The 22844-nt window shown below is 52.1% G+C and overlaps 9 protein-coding genes across 9 annotated transcripts; 6 read left to right on the top strand and 3 right to left on the bottom strand.

Annotated features, from left to right (window-relative positions):
• Window positions 1-1284: 1284 nt before the first annotated feature.
• On the bottom strand, window positions 1285-3294 carry J4E90_004108 (uncharacterized protein; the record flags this gene model as incomplete). The annotated part of the gene is made up of 3 exons (XM_051433674.1): window positions 1285-1644; window positions 1694-2783; window positions 2981-3294. The coding sequence occupies 3 exons, from the start codon at window positions 3292-3294 to the stop codon at window positions 1285-1287; spliced, it is 1764 nt and encodes a 587-aa protein (XP_051292192.1).
• Window positions 3295-3974: 680 nt separating this feature from the next.
• J4E90_004107 (uncharacterized protein) lies at window positions 3975-6018 on the top strand (the record flags this gene model as incomplete). Its single annotated transcript, XM_051433673.1, has 4 exons — window positions 3975-4211; window positions 4271-4893; window positions 4960-5846; window positions 5912-6018. The coding sequence occupies 4 exons, from the start codon at window positions 3975-3977 to the stop codon at window positions 6016-6018; spliced, it is 1854 nt and encodes a 617-aa protein (XP_051292191.1).
• Window positions 6019-6361: 343 nt separating this feature from the next.
• Window positions 6362-7579, top strand: J4E90_004106 (uncharacterized protein; the record flags this gene model as incomplete). Its single annotated transcript, XM_051433672.1, has 1 exon — window positions 6362-7579. One exon carries the CDS (start codon window positions 6362-6364, stop codon window positions 7577-7579), a length of 1218 nt encoding a protein of 405 aa, XP_051292190.1.
• Window positions 7580-7960: 381 nt separating this feature from the next.
• Window positions 7961-8579, top strand: J4E90_004105 (uncharacterized protein; the record flags this gene model as incomplete). Its single annotated transcript, XM_051433671.1, has 2 exons — window positions 7961-8446; window positions 8499-8579. The coding sequence occupies 2 exons, from the start codon at window positions 7961-7963 to the stop codon at window positions 8577-8579; spliced, it is 567 nt and encodes a 188-aa protein (XP_051292189.1).
• A 493-nt stretch (window positions 8580-9072) lies between these two features.
• J4E90_004104 (uncharacterized protein) lies at window positions 9073-10118 on the bottom strand (the record flags this gene model as incomplete). The annotated part of the gene is made up of 3 exons (XM_051433670.1): window positions 9073-9360; window positions 9418-9550; window positions 9718-10118. 3 exons carry the CDS (start codon window positions 10116-10118, stop codon window positions 9073-9075), a joined length of 822 nt encoding a protein of 273 aa, XP_051292188.1.
• Window positions 10119-11167: 1049 nt separating this feature from the next.
• J4E90_004103 (uncharacterized protein) lies at window positions 11168-14186 on the top strand (the record flags this gene model as incomplete). Its single annotated transcript, XM_051433669.1, has 3 exons — window positions 11168-11697; window positions 11774-13997; window positions 14049-14186. The coding sequence occupies 3 exons, from the start codon at window positions 11168-11170 to the stop codon at window positions 14184-14186; spliced, it is 2892 nt and encodes a 963-aa protein (XP_051292187.1).
• Window positions 14187-16356: 2170 nt separating this feature from the next.
• On the top strand, window positions 16357-19186 carry J4E90_004102 (uncharacterized protein; the record flags this gene model as incomplete). The annotated part of the gene is made up of 7 exons (XM_051433668.1): window positions 16357-16370; window positions 16472-16561; window positions 16726-16857; window positions 17012-17040; window positions 17390-17583; window positions 17639-17951; window positions 18348-19186. 7 exons carry the CDS (start codon window positions 16357-16359, stop codon window positions 19184-19186), a joined length of 1611 nt encoding a protein of 536 aa, XP_051292186.1.
• Window positions 19187-19823: 637 nt separating this feature from the next.
• J4E90_004101 (uncharacterized protein) lies at window positions 19824-20622 on the bottom strand (the record flags this gene model as incomplete). The annotated part of the gene is made up of 2 exons (XM_051433667.1): window positions 19824-20357; window positions 20410-20622. The coding sequence occupies 2 exons, from the start codon at window positions 20620-20622 to the stop codon at window positions 19824-19826; spliced, it is 747 nt and encodes a 248-aa protein (XP_051292185.1).
• A 548-nt stretch (window positions 20623-21170) lies between these two features.
• On the top strand, window positions 21171-22495 carry J4E90_004100 (uncharacterized protein; the record flags this gene model as incomplete). The annotated part of the gene is made up of 3 exons (XM_051433666.1): window positions 21171-21330; window positions 21394-21878; window positions 21926-22495. The coding sequence occupies 3 exons, from the start codon at window positions 21171-21173 to the stop codon at window positions 22493-22495; spliced, it is 1215 nt and encodes a 404-aa protein (XP_051292184.1).
• Window positions 22496-22844: the final 349 nt, after the last annotated feature.

The raw sequence follows: 22844 nt of genomic DNA, 5'->3' as shown, positions 1-22844 counted from the left end.
CAACCCAGTTTCTTGAAGCCAAGTTTCTCCAGTACTTTTACGCTACCAGGATTACCCTCGTCTACTGCTGCTTCGATGTACGTCTTCCCTTTTTGTGGCTCGGTTCCGTCGTTGTCTTCTTGAGCGCCCGAGAATGAGGAAGATGAAGACACGAAAGCAGTATATGCGTGCAGCAACGCGTGACCGGCTTCCGTCGCATATCCCTTTCCCCACGCTGACGGAAACAAGGCGTAACCCAGCACCCTCACATTGGTCGATGTGGATGTCTGTGAGATTGGAAGAGAAGGACCGCTAGGTTGAAGACGTAGGCTTACGCTGCCTATATGCTTCCCCAGCCCAGTGTCATCGTCGCTAGTAGAGGCTGAGTTTGATGTGTCGGCTTTGACAAATACAGCATAAAACATGCTATCAAGTTCAGGCGCCAATTGCTCTTTCATCCACTCGTAGCTTTCGGGCAGGGAATGCGTGGGCCCGTGCAGACTCCATGCTGTGGCGTCGGGATTCGACCAGTTTTCGTGGAAGATACGGACGTGTGTAGAGGAAGGGGACGAGGTGTCTGTTAGGCGGAGAAGCGTTAGGCGGTGGGTGTGGATGAGTGCTTCCATGGCTTGAGAGGCTCGGATTGAGATAGCCCTGGAGGTGTGTTTGATCGAAAATCTTGGGAACAGTGGAAAGGCTTATGGAGGCTGATGTACTTGTAGCGGAATAAATACATGTCAGATGAAAGGAGTAACGTCAAGGATGTATGAGTCAATGGTGCTTAGTCTTGATGATGAAGCTTTTCGTGTGGATATGGAAGGCACGAATGACGTTGGCTCTAACGACGTCTCGCATAGTCGCCCACCGCGTTCGAGGAAAGACTAAACACCCTGCAGTCTACATTAGTGTTCACATAGAAGTTAGCAAAGTCTGAACGCAATGTAGACTTCTAGGCTGTTTACATCCATTATCCCCCATAGGTAGATGTTCATCCTTTTCATTAGATGGCATGCGCCTACATTGGCAGCCTGCCAGTATTTGGAAATTCGTTCGCATGGTTTGCGAGAAGAATGTTGAGCTTGTGAGACGATCCGGTGGCTACCTATCAAACTGTAGTCACGTGAAGACGCGTCGACTAGCGCGCTTTCCCAGCGGCAGCTCACTTCCAAGGTTCCCTTCTTCGCCTCTTCACTTGAACACAGCAGGATCAAATTTCGCGACAAATTCCGTTCAACAAATAGTCATGCCTTGATACGTCCCTTCTAGTTATCTCCTCGCCCTTGCCAAAAAGATGACATCCAAGGATTACGCGACAACCTCGGTCATCAGGCTCTTTGGCCACACTGGCTTATCGACACCATTTCCTCGCGTCCCTACATTATATCCCAACTCCACCTTCCCTTGTGGGTATTGGATAATGGGCTTGACTCCCTTTACGTCTTTGCCGATCGCGCCCGCGTGTCGCATCTCGAAGAAATCGGGTTTGAAGAGCACGGATCCTGAGTTCTCGAATAGCATCTTCATGTAGCGCGGCAACGTATACTGCATGTTGTGGTAATGGCGGAATACTTGGCGGCCATTGCGTGTCCAGACATCTTCCCAGACATCTGTAGGGTAGGTGCCGACGCTGTTTACCAACCATTGGGAGTAGTAGTTCAAGGCAATCTGTAGAAGTTAGTGTCCACAACGCTACCGAACGGTGGAGCTGACTTACATCGACTTTGTAGGAGCCGCCTTCAGTACCCCTTCGAATTATCGCGTTCAAGACGGCGATGACGCCAGAAGTACCAGTGCAGAAGTCGCTGTTGGGGAAAACTGGTGTCACAGGCTCGTCATTGCCCATGGCTCGTCCAAACTCCATCGATACGCCACAGCACGCGTCAGAGATTTGTTGCCACCCGCTGCGATACGACCAGGGACCATACCAGCCATAGCAGTTCTCCCGCACAACAATGAGACCTCGCTCTCGATCTTTCGTCAGGTCGAGTAGGCCCTCAGGAGAGAAACCATATTTTTCCAACACGCCAGGCCGATAGCCTTGTACGACGACGTCGGCTTCTCGGACTAAAGCGCGCAGCTTCTCTCTATCCTCTTCATTCCGGAAATCTAGATGCGAGTTCCACTTTCCCCAGCTGAGATCGACGTGTAGCATGGACATGTCAGTAACGTGCTCAGCTGTTACTCGCATCACCGAAGCACCCAGTTCGGCAAGGCCTCGGGTTAGAGCTGGAGCAGCAATTACGCGGGTCAGGTCGACGACTTTGAGACCTGCGAGTGGCCTCTTTACACCTGTCTCCGAACTATTTGGCCACCAACACGCTGGCTGTTTCTGGTTCTTGACGTCGTGAATCTCGTAGAGGCCTACATGGGCGTTCGCTTTTCCATGTTCGCTATTCTTGAACTCCTCGGTTGTCCAGCAGATGGTACCAGCTTGCTTGTAGACGTCCGATGCCAACCTTTGCATCTCGTCAGATTCAATGCTTGCTAGCTTCTCTTCGTACGGTTTCCATGGATCCTCCGACTCAGCCAAGTCCATATCATGCGGTAACCCAACACTCTCTTGTGTGGGTTCAGGGTTCATGGAGCCATGTAAATGGAAGTACCTTCCATCTTCGCACCGGTAGATGTTCGTAGCCGCCACGCGATACGGAGTCCTACTAGTATCATGCAGATCGCAGTTCTTGAAATATCTGTTGTATGCGTCCGATCCACTCGCGAATGGTTTGGTCAAGAACTCGATGTGTTCGCCATCGGGATCGATGACGTTCAATAGGATCGACATGAAGAAGAGTTGCGCATGGTCGCTTCACCGACACGCGTTAGCTACTCAATGGCTACAACTCGTAACAACAGAAGCACCTTATACAAGAAAAAAACTAAACAGGCCTGCAGCCTACATTAACGCTAGGTCACCTATCTTGTAGGTTTCCATGCTAATGTAGGCTGCAGGCCTGTTCGGTCTTTTCTTGATTAACGTGGAAGCTCGGATATTTCAACTTACGTATCTATGACAGCTTCTTGGGGTTCCAGTCCATATTTCTGCTTCAGAAGGACGTTGATCATGGCGGCTTCCAGCCCCTTGAGTGCCGAGATGCTTTCGGCGAAGCGCCAGTTGATGGGTATACTGGGCTTATCGCTGCCTTTGAACTGGACTGTCTTTGCGCATTCTGCGATGTCGATGGGTAATGTTGGAGCAATGAGGGGATTGCTTAATATGCCCTTTTCGAAGATGTGTTGGGTTTCGCGGGGGACAGAGTAGTCCTTGTGGCTACCATTCGTGCCGTTCGTATGACCGTTCGTCATAGTATTTGACATTTCTAATAGTTGTAGAGCCTTGACTTCGACTTGAGAGAACTGAGAGTGTGGCTTCGAGACGCGGGTAGCATGGGCTTTATCGTTTGTGCTGTCCGAAACACGTCCCACTCGACCCCATTAGCTACTTGGTCGCCTTGTAACATGGTGCCAGCAACGCCAATCGGCGCATCAGCTCCATCGTCCTAGTTGTCACCGGTCTTACTCAAGCACTGCCGATCATGGTAGATGGACGGCAATTCGTTTTCGGCCCTCGGGCGAGTAAGTCGACTAGCTCAATCTACCCGACAAGGTGGGGTATCACCCCGCAATCTGGATACACGTTACGCAAGAAGAGGATCAGGTCTGTTGAAATAGCAGTCTGATGTGGAGGTGTTCGTGATTGGAAGTTTGGTGGGATGATTTAAGTTGCGGCTGTATCGCGATAATGCAACTCTGCTTTACGCGCATGCGCATGCGTTAGCAATCTAATCCCAGAATACACATAATATCTCACCACAAGCCCTTTGTCGACTGTCATCTTTGAAGCAGTAGCTATGGCATCGTCAGCCTACAGCACGAGATGGACAGCGCAGCGCGGAAGCCGTCCAGTGAGGATAGCAAACTGCTCAGGCTACAAAGGTGATACCAGCCTTCCCTATGTCATACCAGTCTGACGAATGCAAGGGGATCCCGGATATCACATGCTCTACCAAGCAGAGCTAGGAGATGTAGACTTTATTACAGGAGACTATCTTGCCGAAGTCAACATCGCGGAAAATGCCCAGGCACATGCAGCGGGCAAGCATCCTGGATGGGAGAAAACAGCTTGGGATGGCATCGAGCAGACGATCGACCTGTTGAATGAGAAGAGGATCAAAGTCGTTATCAATGGTGGTGCGCACAATCCGAAGGGGTTGGCAGAGAAGGTGCATGAACTCGTGAGTCTCGTCTCATCGATGTAGTCGCTACATGGTCTAGTTAATTGACAGACGAGCAGGTCTTAAGCAAAGGATATGATCTGAAGGTTGCGTATGTGTCTGGTGACAACCTAATGGACGAAATGAAGGATATCAAAGAGAAAGGTTTACCGCCGCATCTAGATTCTGACAACAGCGAGGTAACGGTCGCGGATCACACGCTCGACGTCCTGAAAAGCGACAAACCAATCGTCAGTGCGAACGTCTACCTCGGCGCCCGCGAAATCGTCAAAGGTCTCGAAGAAGGCGCAGACATTATCATCGCGGGTCGCGTTGCGGACGCCAGCCCCGTAATCGGTGCTGCATGGTACTGGTACTCGTGGCGTGACACCGACTTCGACGCACTTGCAGGAGCCCTTATTGCGGGTCATCTCATCGAATGCAGTGGCTATGTAACAGGCTCGAATTTCGCGGGCTTCTACGAGTATCCGCTGGATGACCTGTACGACATCACTTTCGGCATCGCAGAGGTCGAAAAGGACGGAACATGTGTGATCACGAAGCACGAAGCTAGGAAGGGTTTTGTCACAGAAGACACTGTCAAATGTCAGTTTCTATATGAGCTTCAGGGCAACGTGTACCTGAATAGCGATGTCAAGGCTATCTTGGATGAGGTTCAGGTCAAAGCTGGAGGCAAGAACAGGTACGCTCGAATCTCCTTCACTTAAATGTCATGCTGGCAGGAGCAATCTCGCTAACAATTAGAAAGAGTTCGTCTGTGGGGCGTCAAAGGCAAACCACCCCCACCCACCACGAAGCTCGCAATCTTCTATCATGCAGGTTACCAATCCGAGATTGTCGTCAACGCAACCGGGTATGCCACGGCTGAGAAATTCGATCTCTGGGAACGCATGATCAAGTTTGGCCTGAAGCAGAAAGGCATACTGGACAGATTCGACATCTTGGAATTCCAGCGCATAGGCATGCCGGAGACCGACCCGAAGAGCCAGCTCAGAAGTACATCGTATTGTCGAATCTTCGCGGAGAGCGGCGATCCAAACGTGAACCTGGGTCTAGCGAGTCTACTGGCAGACTTTGCGATGCAGCACTACTCTGGCTTCCATAGTACGATGGACCATCGTACGGCGATACCGAAACCGTACTTGAGCTTCTATCCAGCGATTTGGCCGCAAAGCAAGCTAAAGACGGCGATCAATCTTCTCGAAGCTGGCGAGACAAGGACGTTGACGACCACGCCGCCAGCGCTGTCGGAAGAGATTGGGAGGCGCGAAAGCTATGAAACTGCGAGTCCCGTGGATCTTCGTTCTTTTGGCCCAATGACGCGTGCGCGGCTGGGAGACATCGTGCTCGCCCGCTCAGGCGACAAAGGTGGAAATGCAAACATTGGCTTCTTTATACCCACAAGCCTACCTTCCTCCTACCCACAGTCATCACCCCTGTATGCCGAAAGCTGGGACTGGCTCCGCAGCTTCCTCACCATGCCCAAACTCAAGGATATGTTTGGGGAGAGCTGGAACGACAGCTTTTTCATGGAAAGGGTGGAGTTCGAAGGTATCATGGCGGTACATTTCGTGGTTTATGGGGTGTTAGGCAGAGGCGTTAGCGGAAGTAGCAGGCTGGATGCGTTCGCGAAAGGTGAGTAATTGCCGATGTACGAACTGCATGTGAGACAAACACTGACTTCGTACACCGATCTTTAGGTATGGGCGATTGGTTGAGAGATGTGGAAGTCGAGGTCCCCGTGAAGTTCATAGAAGGAAGGGTCCGCGGCAAGGCTGTGGCTGGAAGGTATGCGAGGGATGCGTGACTGAACGGTCTGGTTGCCAGACTTCCATCGCGTTGAAATCGCGCGTTTGTTGGAGCGCGACACGGGCATCATTGATTGTGGCCGGGGTTTAGGCTTCAAGGACCCTGCCAAGCCACCAACGATGACGTAGACGGGTAGGTGACAATCAACCCGGGGTTTGTTGCGCGTGCACAGCCACAACCGGCCACCTTCGCTACATCATCATTCAAGTGCGCCCGCTTTCCTAGTATGTGACTCAACAATACTACACACCCCTGATCAGCATTTTCTCGACTACCTTCTACTTATACCACAAATTAGGGTAGGGCATTTTTCGGCATTGCTCTGAGTTTCCAGCCCCACCATGTTCAAGAAGTTCAAGGACAAGATAAAGGGCGACGACAGCTCTTCAAGGCCGTCATATGGGACAGATCAACACGACCTGCATTCAAACAACCCTTACTACAGCTCACCCCAAGACCAACAGCATAATATAGCGCCGACGGAGAAGTATCAAGCACCGCCTGGCCCGCCGCCGAACCAAGCTTCATCCTCGTCTGGGTACTCCGCTCCACCAGGTCCTCCACCGAGCCACGGGTCGTCTTCTTATACTGCTCCTCCAGGGCCTCCACCTAAACAAGAGTTTTCAGGTTACGCACCCCCAGCAGGACCACCTCCTTCGTATCCACAGCAACCCCCTCCTAGCTGGGATCCTCCGCCATACCACGACTGGACAGTCGTACCTGACACTTCGCTTCTACCTCCACCACCGTCGATGGGCTACGATAGTTCTCCCACTGCTAATGCATCTACTGAAGATGGCGATCGTGCCTTGGCTTGGACCAACATGAATCCTTTGTGGCCACCGCAGAACTTGCAGCCTAGCACTCATGCTGCGATCCAGAATGGGCAGCTTGCTCTGCTGAAAGCGCCATCCTACCTGGGAGACTTACTCCCTCAACCTCAAGCAGGCCACTGGCGTTGTCGCACCCACGCGAACTGCAGGGATTCGAGTATCCTTACAAATTTACCCATGTACAGCGTGTTTTGGGACTCACCGCTCAACACACAACGCTCCAAGACTGTCTACTTTGAACTCAAAGTCCTTGGAATTGGTCGCGGTGGCTTCTCCTTCTCGGAAGCAGACGCCGGCATCGCGATAGGCTTCGTTGCGCCGCCTTATCCTACGTTCCGTCTCCCAGGCTGGGAACGTGCCAGTCTTGGAGTGCATGGAGATGATGGAAGAAAGTACGTTAACGATGCATGGGGTGGTATCGACTTCACCTCGGCTTTCAAGCCCGGTGATACTGTGGGTATTGGTATTACCTTCTCGGTTCCGCGCAACCCACCATCATACGAGCAGTCGCAACAGGGAAGGATGTTAGATATCGACGTGTTTTTCACGCGTAATGGAGTAAAGGAAGGTGGCTGGGATGGCAACGAGGAGCTCGACGTACGAAGCGAGGGGGGCAACACTGGTTTGAGGGGCGAGTGCGACCTATTTCCGGCGATTGGCGTGTTTGGCGGTGTGGATTTCGATGTCTTCTTTCATCCATCGCAGTGGCTTTACCGCCCATACTGAAATTACCTGGGTACTTGATCAAGGCTCTCAGGTAAAGGCAGTATGTCATTTGCGGTGAGATAGACGTCATGCGACCTCATTCATATGCCGTACGACTAATGCTAGTATATCTTCTAAGCTCATAGCTCGCTTGCTGAGCTCTCTATTTCCTTCTGGGGGTACATTCTCTAATTATAATCCATTCCTGATATCGCTCCGATACTCTTCAATCTACAGCCGCTCGCCATGTCCTCAACTACACCATACACACCTCAGGACTTTGGCTATCCGTTGATGCTCGAAGACTACATCCCGGTCCCTCCTCTACCCACTGCTGTTGTAGATCATTGCGCTTCCTGTCGTACTCCTGGTGCGAAGAAGATATGTGGCCAGTGCAAAAACATGCTCTACTGCTCGCCAGCCTGTCAAGAACGCGACTGGCTCTCCAGCCACAAGCTCGCCTGCAAGCCCTACGCCAAAGCCATCAAACAACCCATTGGCAAAAACATGCGGCGCGTTTTACACTTCCCCGCCAATTCAGCCAAACCTATCTTCTCCGTTCTGGCGTTCGACGAGGAAGGTACGGTAAGCGGCCTTGACTACCATTTCCCCGGTGTGCCGGCCCAGGAGATCAAGAAACTATCATTCCACAACCGCTACTTTCCGTATTTCATCCAGATCAATTACGACATGAATGTGAAGGGAGAGCGTGCACTCTTCGAGAACAAGAGCCTTGGACTGCCGTTTCGCGGTCCAGTCGTCGTTTTGGCATATGACCTGGATATTGCGCTCAGTGGTCCAGCGTTGAATGCTGATGCCTCGATCATGCGGCCTTTGATGGAGTACGTTGAGCTATTACGCGAGTACGATGGACCGAAATTCGTGGAGGTAAGTTGTTGAGGGAGCATGTTAGGGTGATGGTGCTAATTGTGCTTTGCAGCAGCCGCAACGGAGGTATACAAAGGCAGAGTTGGACATTATTATGGGATCGGCATCTTCGTCTGGTGGAGAAAGGGCATGAGTTAGTGTGGATGGAGACGAACAACTCAGAACTTGAGTATGGGAGAAAAAGAGCTTTGCTGGAACACTAATTGCGGATCTTTCATTGGCTTGTCCTCTTGTTCTTTGGCACATTGAAACTTCCAGGTTATCACATATGGAAAAGGCAGCTACAATTCGAAGCTATACCATGCCGCCAGGCCAGCCTAGGAAAAGACTGGATACTCCGCAGTCTACGTTGACGTTGTGTCACCTACTTTGCACGCCTTTGACTTGATGTAGTCTGCAGACCTGTTCAGTTTTTCCTTTGAATGAGGTGCCGCAATGCCTATTACTATACTGCTCACTGCTCATATATGCTTTAAGATAAGCTCTACCTCTGCATCTGCCGCCTCCAAGATGTGCTTCGGCTCATGGTCTGGTCTCCAAGCTAAGCTATAGCCCCTCTTCGCTTCAAGTGTGCATCTGTGTCTGGTGTCAACCTCTGGTCTATCCTTGTGAGCATATAAGTAGACTTACTTTCCACCCAGCTGAACTGCAACAAGCTCTTTTGGGCAACTCAAGGCCTGCGCCATCTTATCTAGCGCTGCTTCATCCGCTTTCTTGACTTCAGGACTGCCGATAATACCACGCTTCGCAAGCGCTTTCGCCATTGCGGTGTATATTTCGTACCAGGCTACACTTCCGGAGGAAGCAAGATAGTACCCATTCTCGCCATATCCTGGATTCTCGTCGCGTAGGATACTCTTCAGCAGTTTCACGTACAGTTTCGAGTTGTCGTCGATATGACATACGGGCCAAGTCTGAGTACATCGTCAGCATGCGAGTGGTTGACTTGGTGACTATTCAATAACACCTACCCAACCCTCCGGATTGACATCGTACACGGCGCCGGCCCCCTTCGCGGCTTTGACCACAGCTGTGGTTTGGATCGAGATTTTGTTACCAAAACCTTTGCCTTCGCCGTACACGATACATGGAATGAAGATGTAGCTGCGAACTCCATGTTTCTCCGCCGTTTCAATGATGACATTGTTCGTGTTCGTCGCCTGAGGTCATTTCAGTAAGAGAGATTGGACTTTGGACCGCGTACACGCTAGTTGCCTCATACCTGCGTTAAGAGTCGATGAGGAGCTTTGGAGCTCTTTTGTAGTTTGTACAGATCATCATCTGTATCGGGAAGTGGTCGATCGATAGGCATCCCCGCATGTTCGCTGAAGATCTTTGCGCCACTGGTGTGCAAAAAGTGGACTTCGCGTCCAGTTTGCTTCTGGACTTCTGCGAGGGCTTTTATCATGGGAACCTGCATATCGGAGTTCATAGCGTCAACGAGGAAGAATATGACGGATATCTGCGCATCGACGATGCTCTTGATCACACTCTCTTCATCTTGTAAATTGAGAGTGAGAGGGCGCGCGCCATACTTCTTCACCGCTTCCGCTTGGTCTGGAGATCTGACGAGAGCATATATGTCTTTGTGCTCAGTGAGTACGGCGTTGTGTAGTGCCGCAAGCAGCGAGCCACCAAGATACCCAGAGGCTCCCGTGATAAGGACAGACATTGTGGAAAGTGAGGCTCAGTATGAATGTGTAACCGATAGAGTTTTGTTCCTACATGAAAATGTGTTTTGTATCTCAGGCCTATATCGAGCGGTGCTAGAGATCAATCTTGACATGCTTCGTAATGTCTGGTTGGGCGATTGAGCGAGTAACCACTCAACGGCTATCTCGACGAAATGACGTAACGCTTACAAACCGCTAGTGGAGCAGAAATAACCTTGGAGACACCAAACGTCGACATTTGTAATATTCGAAAAGAGGAGAAATTCTTGTTGACCGACAGCAGTAGGCTCTCATCAATCTTACAGTTTGATTCGTAACATGGTAGCAGAGCAATGCAGTACACAGGCATCCCTGCGTATACAACCAGCAATTGGCATCTCTGTTGCATCCGGTAAAGAGTGCGGCGAGGTGAGTCAGACACGCTCGGTTTGGACAGACATGATACGAGCGAGTGGGTTGCAGTACTGGAATAGTATCGGGCGTGAATGCGATGGGCAGCGACGGGCAACTAGCTGCATTCGGCGAGGCTGCAAACACGGCGGATACAGCGCCCCCCTGTTCTACCATGTCGAAAAGACGGTGATCGGTCGATGAAGAAAAAGGATCACCCGCTTGTGGCGTCGCAATGCCCTGTGGACGAGAAGGTTTGCCCCGCCAAACAGCGGCTGTCTTGCTGCTGCGCGAGGTTGGAATTTCGTTTGCTCCCATACAGAGTGTCTCGGGAGATGTAGATGTACCAGGGTTGGTACGAGGGCATGCGGATGGGTTCAAAGGGCATGTGGCCCGGGGCGAGGCGATGGGAATCTCGGCAGATCGGCATGTGCGAGGGGAGGTGCGAGATGCATCTTCGATTGTGCCCCGTGCCCACATGCAATCGACGCCAGTACTGGCCGAAGAAGCACCGCCGCAGCCAAAACCGAAGCATCGCATGGGAATAAGATAACCGGGTCCTGACCGCGCCTTGCCTGCGCAAACGTCGATTCCTTTTGAAGATGCTGCAGCCACTTTGTGTCTCCCTCGCGACTGCCACTTCTGCGCCGGCAGCTACATGCAGATGCTCACTCCTCCCCCCGACGAAGACGGCTTCGGCGCTCCTCCCATGAACCCCGACGATGAATGCGTATACGATGATTGGACCGCGGCGCTTCCTCAGACCGACCATATCGCCTTCTTCCGCACCACGGACTGGTCGCGCAGCTGCCTGGGGCCACTGAGCACGTGGAGCCCGACGCTGCGCATGTTCGCAAGTTATGTACTGGCCGATTCGCGCGGAGCCTGCCTCTGGTGGGGAGAAGACATCTCCAACCTCACTGCCATATACAACGAGGCCTATGCTCCCTTGGCCGGGGGCGCTCACCCCAACCTTATGGGCTCCCTCTTCCAGGATGGCTTTCCCGATCTCTGGCCGTCCATCAGCCAGTACTTCATACAGGCCAAGCGGACAGGCACTGGAGTCAATTACAGCTCTGCCATGCCCACGGTTGTCGAGCGCAGAGGCTACCAAGAGGAGGCCTTCTTCTCTGGCGGCTTTGTTCCAGTCGGCATGCCAGGCGCTATCGAGGGCTTCATGAATACAACGTGAGTTACGTGTAGTAACCAAGCTAGAAAACGCGTTTCCCAGTGACCTATTTCCAAACACAGCTGACCCAACTAGCTACGAGGTAACAAGCCAGAAGCTCGCAGACCGCCGTACCACCTGCCTGAATAGTCTCGCCTCCGTGCCTTCACAATGTGTCGACGCAGTCTGCTCTCACATTCTCACCACGCTCGAAACCAACGCCAACGATGTGCCCATGTCCATGCTCTACCGAATGGACACAACCCCAGGCTCGAACAAGTTGATACTCCACGGCCAATTTGGTTTCCCCGAGGGGCACGACCTTCTCATCCAGACAGCCACTATCGACAGTGAGCAAGGACTAATACCAGATCTGCGACGAGCTGGCATAGACACTATGGTCATCGAGCATGATGAACGATTTCTCGCTACCTCGTGGAGAGGTTGGAGCGCGCCTTCCAAGAAGATTGTCGTAATGCCCATCATGAGCGGAACACGCCTTTTCGGCTACCTCGTCTTCGGCACCAATCCATTTCGCCCCCACGACGATATATGCACGCAATTTATCCGGGACCTAGGTCGCATGGTGTCAAGTATCATATCTTCTGCCGTGGACAATGAATCCACCAAGAAGCGTCAAGAGCAGCTCGAGACTGATCTGGCTTTCAGTGATCTCAAGCTACGCCATCTGATTGATCACGCGTCTGTTGGCATGTGCCATGTATCTCTTGACGGTAATATGCTCTGGGCCAACGATCACTACTATGAGCTAGCTGGGAAATCTCCTTCGGAACATGCCATCGGTCTTGCCTTTCTTGACGCATATCACGAGGATGATCGGTTAAAAGCTGATGATGTTTGGGAGCGTCTGATTAGAGGCGCCGACCACGTCACAGCCGACTTGCGCATGAAGCGCATGTACACGCCTCCTACCGGGGATCCCGAACCCGCCCAGATCCAGGTTCTGGCCTTCCCGTACCGCGACGAGCATGGAAGCGTGAGAAGCGTAATGGCTTGTACGACTGACATTAGCAGGCTGTGCTGGGCGCAGACCTTCCAGGCTCGATTAGCCGCCGAAGCAAGAGAAGCAAAAAGACAGCAGGAAGCCTTCATTGACGTAGTTTCACACGAGATGCGGAACCCATTGAGCGCCATTGTACATTGCGCAGATGCGATTGCCAACGCGGTTGTCGAGTGCCAGACGCAGCTCGCCGATATGCCTGTACCGTGTCTCGATACTCTCAATGACAACATACAAAGCGCAAACGTCATCATGCAATGTGCAAATCATCAGAAGCGTATTATCGACGATGTACTTACTTTGAGTAAGCTCGACTCCATGCTCTTGTCCATCACGCCCGTCGCAGTCAAACCCGCAAAGCTCGTGGAATCCATCGTCAACATCTTCCAAGCTGAGATGAAGACGCACAACATCTCTTACAGTGTCACACCTGACACGTCATTCTTGAGTCTAGGCATTGACCACCTTCATCTGGATCCGTCCCGCGTGACACAAGTCTTCATCAATCTACTGACGAATGCCATCAAGTTCGTCAAACCATCAAAAGAGCCAGCCCTCTCCATTCGCTATGGCGCCAGCACCTCGGGACCCCGTGAACTCTTTCCGGAAGACATGTTCTGGGCTACTGAGGGCAAGCAAGACGGCGATGTTACAAGCAATCCAGATTGGGGCACCGGTGAAGAAATCTATCTTGCGTTTACCGTCAAGGACTCGGGAATTGGCTTGCAAGAGAAGGAAATTCACAAGATATTCGAGCGCTTCCGCCAAGCGAACGTGAAGACGCATGTTAAATACGGCGGCAGTGGGCTGGGTCTGTTCATCTCAAAGGAGCTTACTGAGAAGCAAGGCGGCGAAATAGGCGTGTCATCCGTTCAGGGCCAAGGTTCGACTTTTGGATTCTACGTCAAGACGCGAAGAGTGGAATGGAAGCCCAGGACCCTCAAAGAGATTTTTCAACAAACCGGCAATAAGGAAGCGGCAATGCGGCAACTCCACGTACTCTTGGTGGAAGACAATATCATCAACCAGCAAGTGCTCGGCAAACAACTTAAGAAAGCGGGATGCCACGTATCCGTCGCGAACCATGGTCTGGAGGCGCTCGAGATACTGGAGAGAGAAACGTTTGACATCGTGTTGATGGATCTGGAGATGCCGGTACTTGATGGGCTTGGTGCGATGCGCGAGATACGGAAAAGGGAGGAGGGGCAGGGGGTGCTGTCTTCTGAACGGTTGCCTGTGATTGCTGTTACGGCGAACGTTCGGAAAGAGCAGATCGATACTGCTATTGCTGCTGGAGCAGTAAGTATATGATAACTGTCGAAAGCGTTTCTAGGCTAACAGGCTGTACAGGATCGCATCATGCAGAAGCCGTTCAAAGCAACCGACTTGGTGTTGATGATGAAATCCTTGATGCCACAACTGGCACCTTTATCCATCGACCCGCCGACACCGGGCCTCGGCCTCCGATCTAATGCATTGGTGCCTTGAAATGAATTTCTCTGGCACTTTGCTTAATTCATTCGACATCTCAATCGTCGAGTCTAGAAGTCTCTACATTGTCTCGTGTCCCACCTGGAAGCGGTCCCTGGGGTACCTAATTTGAAGCTGCGGGAAGGACGAGAATCATGTGTTCCTGTCCTGTGGTCCACAGCTGCGCACCAACTTCTGTGTATATCACATTGCTATCGGGATAGGCACTCAGCGCCTGGTAGCACACATGCAGATTGATGGAGTTCTAACAAGACTTCAGCCACAAAAGTATTTTACGGAACATCACCAGCCAGTCTAAGTCTAGCCGCATGGGGTATCACAAGACAGTGCTTGACGCCGGAAGATTACGTCTCATCGGCAATTTAGCAGTGCGGTGTGCAAGGATAGGCCAAGGAAGATCGGTTTTTGGAGAGCGGTGGGGTTGGCGCACGATGCACAGAAATAGTGGACTTCAAGGATATGGTTTTGTGAACCCTTTATTCTCACGAGAAACATGAAAATCTTGCAACATGCTTCATCTTGATTTCGACGTTCTCATCGCAGAGTCACTTCGAAGACTCATCGCCGTACCGTGGATGTAGATTGAGACATGCCAGCTCAGAGTCATCACATATACAACCACCTAACGTACCACCCGAAGTAGTTGCAATCGGATCGTTACAAGACGAGCGCGAGAACAAGAAGATCTCGACGTTGAGGTTAGGTTTGGCGGTGATTCATCAGAAAATCTTGTTTCTAGCTATCGTATGCCGTCTACAATCGATACTAACAAGCATAGATTAACCCCGTCATGGACTTATGACGCCAGCGTCGCCAATACCCGTCGTGTAAGAATTAGATCAAAAGTCTTGGCCACTACGTTTGTTTCTGGCCGAGCCGTGAGAACGGCCCTTTTCACATGCTGTCTTTGGGACGTAAATATGCCAAGACATGAGATCGACCGACGATCCAAAGTTGAGATGTGCGGGACGGGACCTGCAGTAAGTAGCGGAGAATAACAAGGCCGAAATTGATGTTTTGATGCGCCGGCCCGGCTTTTTGTTTGTGGTAATGCCTGGTGCTGCTAGGAATTAATTGTAATTATGAGTATGCCGATCGCTGAGTGGCTGACGCACTTTGGTAACCACCACCAGGAGAATACTCTCGCTAGGCTATCGCTAAAGGAGGAGGACAAAGCTCAGGAGGAACAAACAAGGGTGCAGAGTTCATGCTGCTGTATGAACCCCCAGAGATCTTTGGGCAACAACCTAAATGCTCAACGCGGCGATTTGACGAAGACGCTGCTGCAGATTCCGGAGGCTGAGACGTATACTGTGGCGATAGAGGCTATAGAACCGGTGGATAGGAGCTATCCGGAAAGATTTCGGTAGTGTCTGTATACATTGCATGGTGTTGTTGTTTGAAGATGGCGTAGCGGCTGGCCTTAGTTGGATTCCTAAAGAACCGGTGTCCCGTATGCGTCAGGCTACGCCATGCCTCCCAGCATGAAGCCCGTAGCAGGTGCCACACGTGGCGGTTATTTGCGAGAAGCACAGGCACGCGTCTGAGCACATTCACCGCTCGCTCCGCTCCGGCAACTACGTATGGGTCGGGAGATGCCGCATGTCCGAGTGCTTCATGCGTCTGTCTGTGCGATGAGGGGGAGATACTAGAGTGGCTTGGCGCAAGGACGCGTACAACTCTGCTTTGTACACTGAAGCTCTTTCCCTTGGTGCATGAAAGCGATAAGGTGGTGGTCGTGTGTCGGCGGGCGCGTCGCTTTGTTGGAGAGGAAGGCGTTGGCCCGAGCGCCAGAGATCGTCCGGAACGGAGTGTGGGGACTCATCCCATGTTCAAAGACTTTGCGACCCGCGGGTAACCCACGCAATGCATGATAGCCAGTTCGGAGGGTGCCAATTGCGCGCTCGTTATCCGCGCTTCAGTCGGCTCGAGAAGCTTGTCGCGGTAGCTGCATTACATCTGCAAACCTGAAACACCGTCTTTTGCTGTACTGCACACCGGGTTAGCCTAAGCCCCGGACTCTCAGCCTTCAAAACCACACTTACGCACTCCTGAGCAGCAAACAAGCTCACGCTGACGTCCGTCAATTCTTGTCTTTCATCGCTCAAAGACTATGCCGTGCGCCTGTGCAGGGGCAGAAAGGTTGTTATCTGCAGAGAGGCCATAAATGGCGAACAGCAAGTGAGTAATCAATAGCTTTTCGAGCGGGTGGGGAAGCTGCCGCCAACGTCCAGAGCTGGCCGCCTGCACAAGCTCACCGGACCTCAACTAACGGACTCCAGATTCGAATACGTGCGCGGGTTCGAGCAGCCCGACAATCTAATTCCCAACACCTGGATTGTAGTACGGATAGACGGACGTGGCTTTTCCAAGTACGCTCACCAATTCTCTCTCCCTCACTTGCGCCGTGGCAAACTTTCTTGGTCCGGGATATGCAGGTACCCGTCACCATGTTGCATGAACGGAATTGCTGCCCCAGGCCAACATCTCGGCTATTGTACACCAACAAGGGCCATTGTTAACAACGCGCGAACAGGTTCACGTCCAAATATGAGTTCCTCAAGCCAAACGACAAGAATGGCCTTGATGTCATGAATGCTGCCGCCGTAGCGGTCATGAAGGAACTGCCCGACCTTGTCCTTGCATTTGGCAACAGCGACGAATACAGGTATGTTGCATTCTTTTATTCGAGCACGTTGTGTTTGAGATTGATTATGCCTCCATCGAGCTGCCCAATGTTCCCAGCGCGGTATACACAGGGGTGGGGCAGCATGTTTCGGGGCGGCTTAGCTGACGTGGGTCGCAGTTTCGTCTTTCACAAGGACTGCGCCTTATTCGAACGACGAGCCAGGTACGGGAATCCTCCTATTGGTGCAACTTTATCACCTCCGGTGGTCATTCGTCTAGAACTGATCCCCGTTTAGCAAACTGACTACGACGATTGTCTCGACTTTCACTGCTTACTATGTGTATTCTTGGTCAACATACTTTCCGGATAAGCCACTCACAGCACCCCTACCGACCTTCGATGGGCGTGCGGTCTTATACCCAAGCGATATCAACCTTCGACACTATATGAGCTGGCGGCAAGCCGATTGTAAGTATTTTGATGCATCATCTTCATCCTGCCTTTTCTTGTTAGACTGAAGTTTTTGCTTGCTCTTGGTGTCGGTCGTAGAGTGGATCTGACCATCGTGCAGGTCATATCAACAATCTGTACAACACCACTTTCTGGACCCTTGTTCAGCAGGGTGGCATGGGAGCGCGAGAAGCAGAGCAAAGACTCAAAGGCACAGTGTCATCCGACAAGAACGAGATCTTGTTCAAGGAGTTCGGAATCAACTACAACAACGAACCAGAGTGCTTCAAGAAAGGCACGGTGCTGTACCGAGACGTAAGAGATGCTTTAGCAACATCAATATTCACGCCCACGTTTCTGACCGTGACAGTTCTTCCCTACCCCGCCGACCGAGCAATTGTCGTCACCCGTGCTGTCGGACTTCCCAACGCCACCGATCGCTCAGCCAACACCAAAGCGAGCGTCCAATCACCAGGCATCACAGTCTATTGAGAGGTCTATCCCTTATCTACCGGATAAGAAGGAGATGATGGAGAATCCAGGTCTATGCAGACGTCCTACCTTTCTCTCCACAACATCAACGCCATCACCGCCGCCATCGCCACCTACGATTTCGAGATCAGCATTCCCCAACCCACTCAGGTCCAATCCGATTGGCTCCGATGGTGAGGGTAATATGCCAGGTTCGTCCATGCCGCTTTCTCCGCCAACAACTGCCACCTGGAACAACAACGGTTCATTGAACGGCAAGCAACACCTACCATCGTTGACGCCTTTGCCGCTGTCCCCACCAATATTGAAGCCAAGCAGCAAGCCTCCGATGTCATTGAGCCAACCGAATCCGACAACACGTACCAACTTCTCCCCAGTGACACCACAGGGCGATTTTCCTGCAGATTTTCCTATAGCAGGCTACCGCCACCATGCCACTGCAGCGGCCAGCCATGGATTCTCCCACTCCGCTTCTGCTTCTTTGACACATTCATACCCACCTCAAGTGAAGCCTTCGCGTATCAAACAACGATCGCCGAGCCAGCCTTCTCTGCCTTCATATTTTGCATCATCTAGCACACCTGCAGTGAAGCCCCCGTCTATACCACTGCGAATATCCAGCATTCCTGCCAACAGCAAGCCGCGGAAGCTGTCTTTACCAGTCCATCGATCAACGTCAACACTCAAAGCTACGAGAGATACTTTGGATGAGAAGGAGAGCATCGTTACCCCCGGAGATGCGACATCGACGCCGCCCCGCAAAGTCAGCCCGCCGATCCAAAAGAACAAGGCTCTGCCCAGTCCGCCAATGAGCGCAGAAGAGGAGATGCGCACGCGAGAGAAGGTCAAGGGAAACAGCCCATGGCAAGACTGGAGCAAGTACGCTATCAACGGCAGCGAGTCGCCTCAGCGAAGGCCAAGCGACTCAGACAACAGAGCGGGTCAAGGCTGGGGTACGCAAGACCACATCTCCCACCCAGGTATTGCAGAACTCCACGCCTTTTCCACACCAACACAGTCTGCGCCTACATCAGCAACCCTACCATACCCTCATTCAGGCCCCGATCTCCACACCCTAATATCCTCAACATCCGCTGCAGGGCCAAGTTCCCAAGCCTTTCCCACCAGTCGCCCGTCCACCAGCAGTCGCAACAAAGACACCAGCACACCCAAACCCTCCAAGTCCAACTCTTCAAAGGCCAGGCCGGATAAAGGCAAACAACCACAATCGGAAACGAATAGTAAGGCTGCAGCTACTGCGCCTCAACAGGCGAACGAAGGATGGCCCGTACCCATGAGTCGTACGCAGAGGGATAAAGACAAGAAGAAGCGGAGTAAGGCGATGGTGCTGATGGAGCACGTGGATATCATCAAGGACGATTTTTGGGAGAAGAGGCCCTGGATTCTGAGTGGGAAGACGGGTTGAGTTAGCTGGGCGAGGTGATTTGTTTACAAACTTCTGTCTTTGGTAGGTTTTTGTCTTGTCGATGAGTTTGGTGGGTTTTCTTTCCCTTCTCGACTGACGATGACGATTTTTGCGATGGGGCTGTTTGTGTGTATTGGTGAGACGAAGCAGTGTATGATAGCGGGGATGAGATGATGGTGAAATGTAAGATCTGGATGCTGTTGGTGTTGTTTATTTGAGTGATCGAATAATATTCGTCTGTAACAACATCGCAATATTGGTATAATACAGTATTCCGCACGTATGGCATGTGCCTAGAAATCCCGACTCTACAACGTTGCGCTTCCCGGTCAATTCTCTGATCCGGTGCTCTCGTTGTGGCCCTTATTTTGCATTCAGACCACGTTCCCTGGGGTAGTCGTCAGCGGCCCCTACAGACTTGGGTATCTATCCTGACGATCACGCCCGGCTCATTGAAGATGGATCGGCGACATATAGCCCCTCGAGCCAGGATCCTTTTACTTCTGCTCTTTGCACAGCTCCCGCATGCGCTTCGAGGGCTTGTCCACCCTGAAAAGGCTGCGGGCATCCCACGCCGATCCTGAGAGTGATGTGATCGTCTACTGTTCTCTCCATCTACACCATTGTATCTTCGTGGTTATTGCGCCTTCTTGCTCTTCTTCTCCTTTTTATCCGACTTCGATTTCTTCTCCTTGATTTTTTCTACTGGCTTAGGAGCGCGCGTTTCTGACTTCTTCTGGATGCGACGGAGGACGTATTGCTCGAGTGTCTGGCCCTTTGCTTTCGCGCGCGTCTCGTACTCGGCTTTTTCTTCGGTTTTCAGCTTCGCAAGCTTCTTCGTTACGGCCTTCAGGTCTTTGCCCGTGACTGCCGCCGAGCTTTGTTCATTCTTCGATTCGACCGCGTCGCTCTTCGCCTTTTTGCTAACCGAGGCATCTCCCTCGTCTCGCTTGCGCTTCTTCTTTTTGTCGGTTTTCCCCTTGGTAGGCGCGGGCGTTTCGGTGTCGGATGCGGATGTGGGAGGCGTGCTTGCGCCGGAAGCGGGATTCGATGCGTCTGTGGTGGTCGCTGAGGATTCTCCAATCGTACCTCCAATCATCTCGCCCTTTACGAAGAAGCCATAGAGACCTCCGCGATAGATGCCTTGGGTGCGGATCTGGTCAAGCGTGCTCTGAGCGGGATATTAGCTGTTTGATCGCGCGCAGTGGTGCATGACTGCATACGTCCTTGCCTGTACCAATGCTCTGCAGACTCTGGTCAAATGCGCGCAACCACCACTGGTCGTCTGTCGTATGCGCCGCCTTCTTCTTGCCGAGTCCGAGCTGGTCGTTCTTGTGGGCGATGAGAAGCGGCTTCTTGATGCCGCGGCCGGTTTGGTCGAGCGAGTGACCTGAGCCCTGCCAGCCTTGCTTGCGCAGATAAGCCTCGGCGTTCATGGCGGCGGAGGTGAAGGACTGATCCCCAACTTCGCGTCTGGAAATTTTGGTGGGGAAGTCTTGGCTAGCGCGACCGTCCAGAGCGGACCCCCGGCCGTTCATTCCCTGCCTACCTTCCTCCACACTTCAAATAGCCCCATTCTTCAGTGGGCTGGTATTGGGGCCGTTTGTCCTTGTGTTTCTGTCGGAATGGCATTAGATTTTGCGTGATGAGGAGATTGTAGGGGAATAGAGACAACATACACGACTGCCGCATCTGAGATAGGCGGCATCGACGTTACAACGTAAAGTATCAACGAGACCTGAGTTGAGTTCAATCAGCTCTTTCCCATGATGCCGCTCGCTCTTCACCTTCGACTCCATTGGGTTGTAGGCCCCCACGCCCCTTCCTGCACTCACCCTCGCTATCTGCGTGAGCAAGTCTTTCACTCTGGTCTCGCTTCCTTTGCTTGCAATGCACCCTCACTTCCACTGATCTTGCTTCACCTTCGGCTCGACTACCTGCTGCCTCTAAGTGCATCAACTTACAACATCCCACTTAGCCCGTTATGGCTACCTTGAAGTTTACCCAATTCATCTGGCTGCTGGCTTCAACAGTGAGTGCCGCTGTGCTTCACAGCAGATCCGCGCCCTACTATGCAGGTATCCAATTCGCTGCGGATAGACAATTGTCGATTTCCGTCTTCAGTGATCTCCACTTCGGTGAGCGTAAGTCATCGCATCTCTCTACGTCGAATGAACCTGAAACCGGTATATACTAACAACTTGTAGCTGAGTCTCAGCGCGGCCGTCCATTCGCAGACTTCAAAACCATCGGAGTCATGAACTCAGTCCTCGACAACGAGCAGCCCGACTTCGTCGTCCTCAACGGCGATCTCCTCTCTTGTGAGTGGGTGGCCCCTCAAGACGCAAATCCGTTGATCGATCAGATCGTGGCTCCACTCGTCGCCCGCAACCTGCCTTTCGGCGCAACATTCGGCAATCATGATGCTTCCAAGACTTGCAGCACTAGTGCCATGTCCAAACACATGTGGTCGGACGTCAAGGGCAACAATGGCAAGAAACTCTCTTTCACGACGCAGTCCGTGTCTGGCGATATCAATCAAGTTGGCTGGAGCAGCTATTTCGCCCCAGTGTACAGCTCTACGGATGCTTCTGATCTGAAGATGCTGTTGTGGTTCTTTGACAGCAAAGGAGGCATGAAGTATCAACCCACTGGTGATGATGTCGGTGTTCCGAATTGGGTCGACGAGAAGGTATGAGACTCTTGTTACAGGGATTCATAACGTACTGATTCTTGCAGGTTGTCGAATGGTTTCGCAATACCAACAACGCCTTTCGCCAGCAATATGGCCGCGCGGTTCCCAGCATGGCTTTCGTGCACATTCCGATACACGCTGCAGATTCTTTCCAACATAACGGGCGTTCCAAGACCGCGAACCCAGGCATCAACGAGGAGAGTGTAGGCAACCAGGGCGATATTTGCGATCATACTGGGAACAACTGCAAGTACGGTGGAGCCGACATTCCTTTCATGAAGGCGCTCGTGGAGACGGAAAACCTCCTGGCCGTTTTCTCGGGTCACGACCATGGCGTAGACTGGTGCATGAAATGGGCCAAAGACCTCCCTGGCAACTCTCCTAGCAACGGCAACGGGCTGAACATCTGCTTCAATCGTCACTCAGGCTATGGTGGCTACACTGATTGGACACGGGGCGCGCGTCAGATCGTCGTCAAGGAGGATATGCTGGATGCGAAGGTGGTCGACACGTGGATCCGCATGGAGAACGGTAAGATTTCGGGACAGGTGTCGCTCAACTCTACTTTCGGTACCGATCAATATCCGGTGGTGGACAGGTCGAAGACCTCATAGCCTGAGCCAAAGCGACCGAGACTGCACCCATAACATGTTGGGTGCACATGTCTTCTATCTCGCGTTATGTGCTGTATTGCACACTGTACAACTTTTGGAAAAGTATGTTATTCACCATCTTAGTTGATAGCTCAATTCAACATGACTTAAGTTGAACGCCAGCAAATTCACGTCATGCTTGATGTAGGCCGAGTGTCTGCGCTCGTCAGGGACGGCGAAGGGGTATCGGCCCCACTTACGCGCTCCACGGGAACCGGCCCATGACATCATCGGCATTCTCACAAAACACCAAACACTACAGTTAGGTCTCCCGGGCGCATCCGCACAGTCTCGCCAGCGGAGCAAGCGT

The sequence above is a fragment of the Alternaria incomplexa genome (genome assembly GCF_024043165.1).
Source record: "Alternaria incomplexa strain BMP 0042 chromosome Unknown scaffold_5, whole genome shotgun sequence".
NCBI lineage: Eukaryota > Fungi > Ascomycota > Dothideomycetes > Pleosporales > Pleosporaceae > Alternaria > Alternaria incomplexa.
This window is presented reverse-complemented; position numbering and strand designations above follow the sequence as displayed.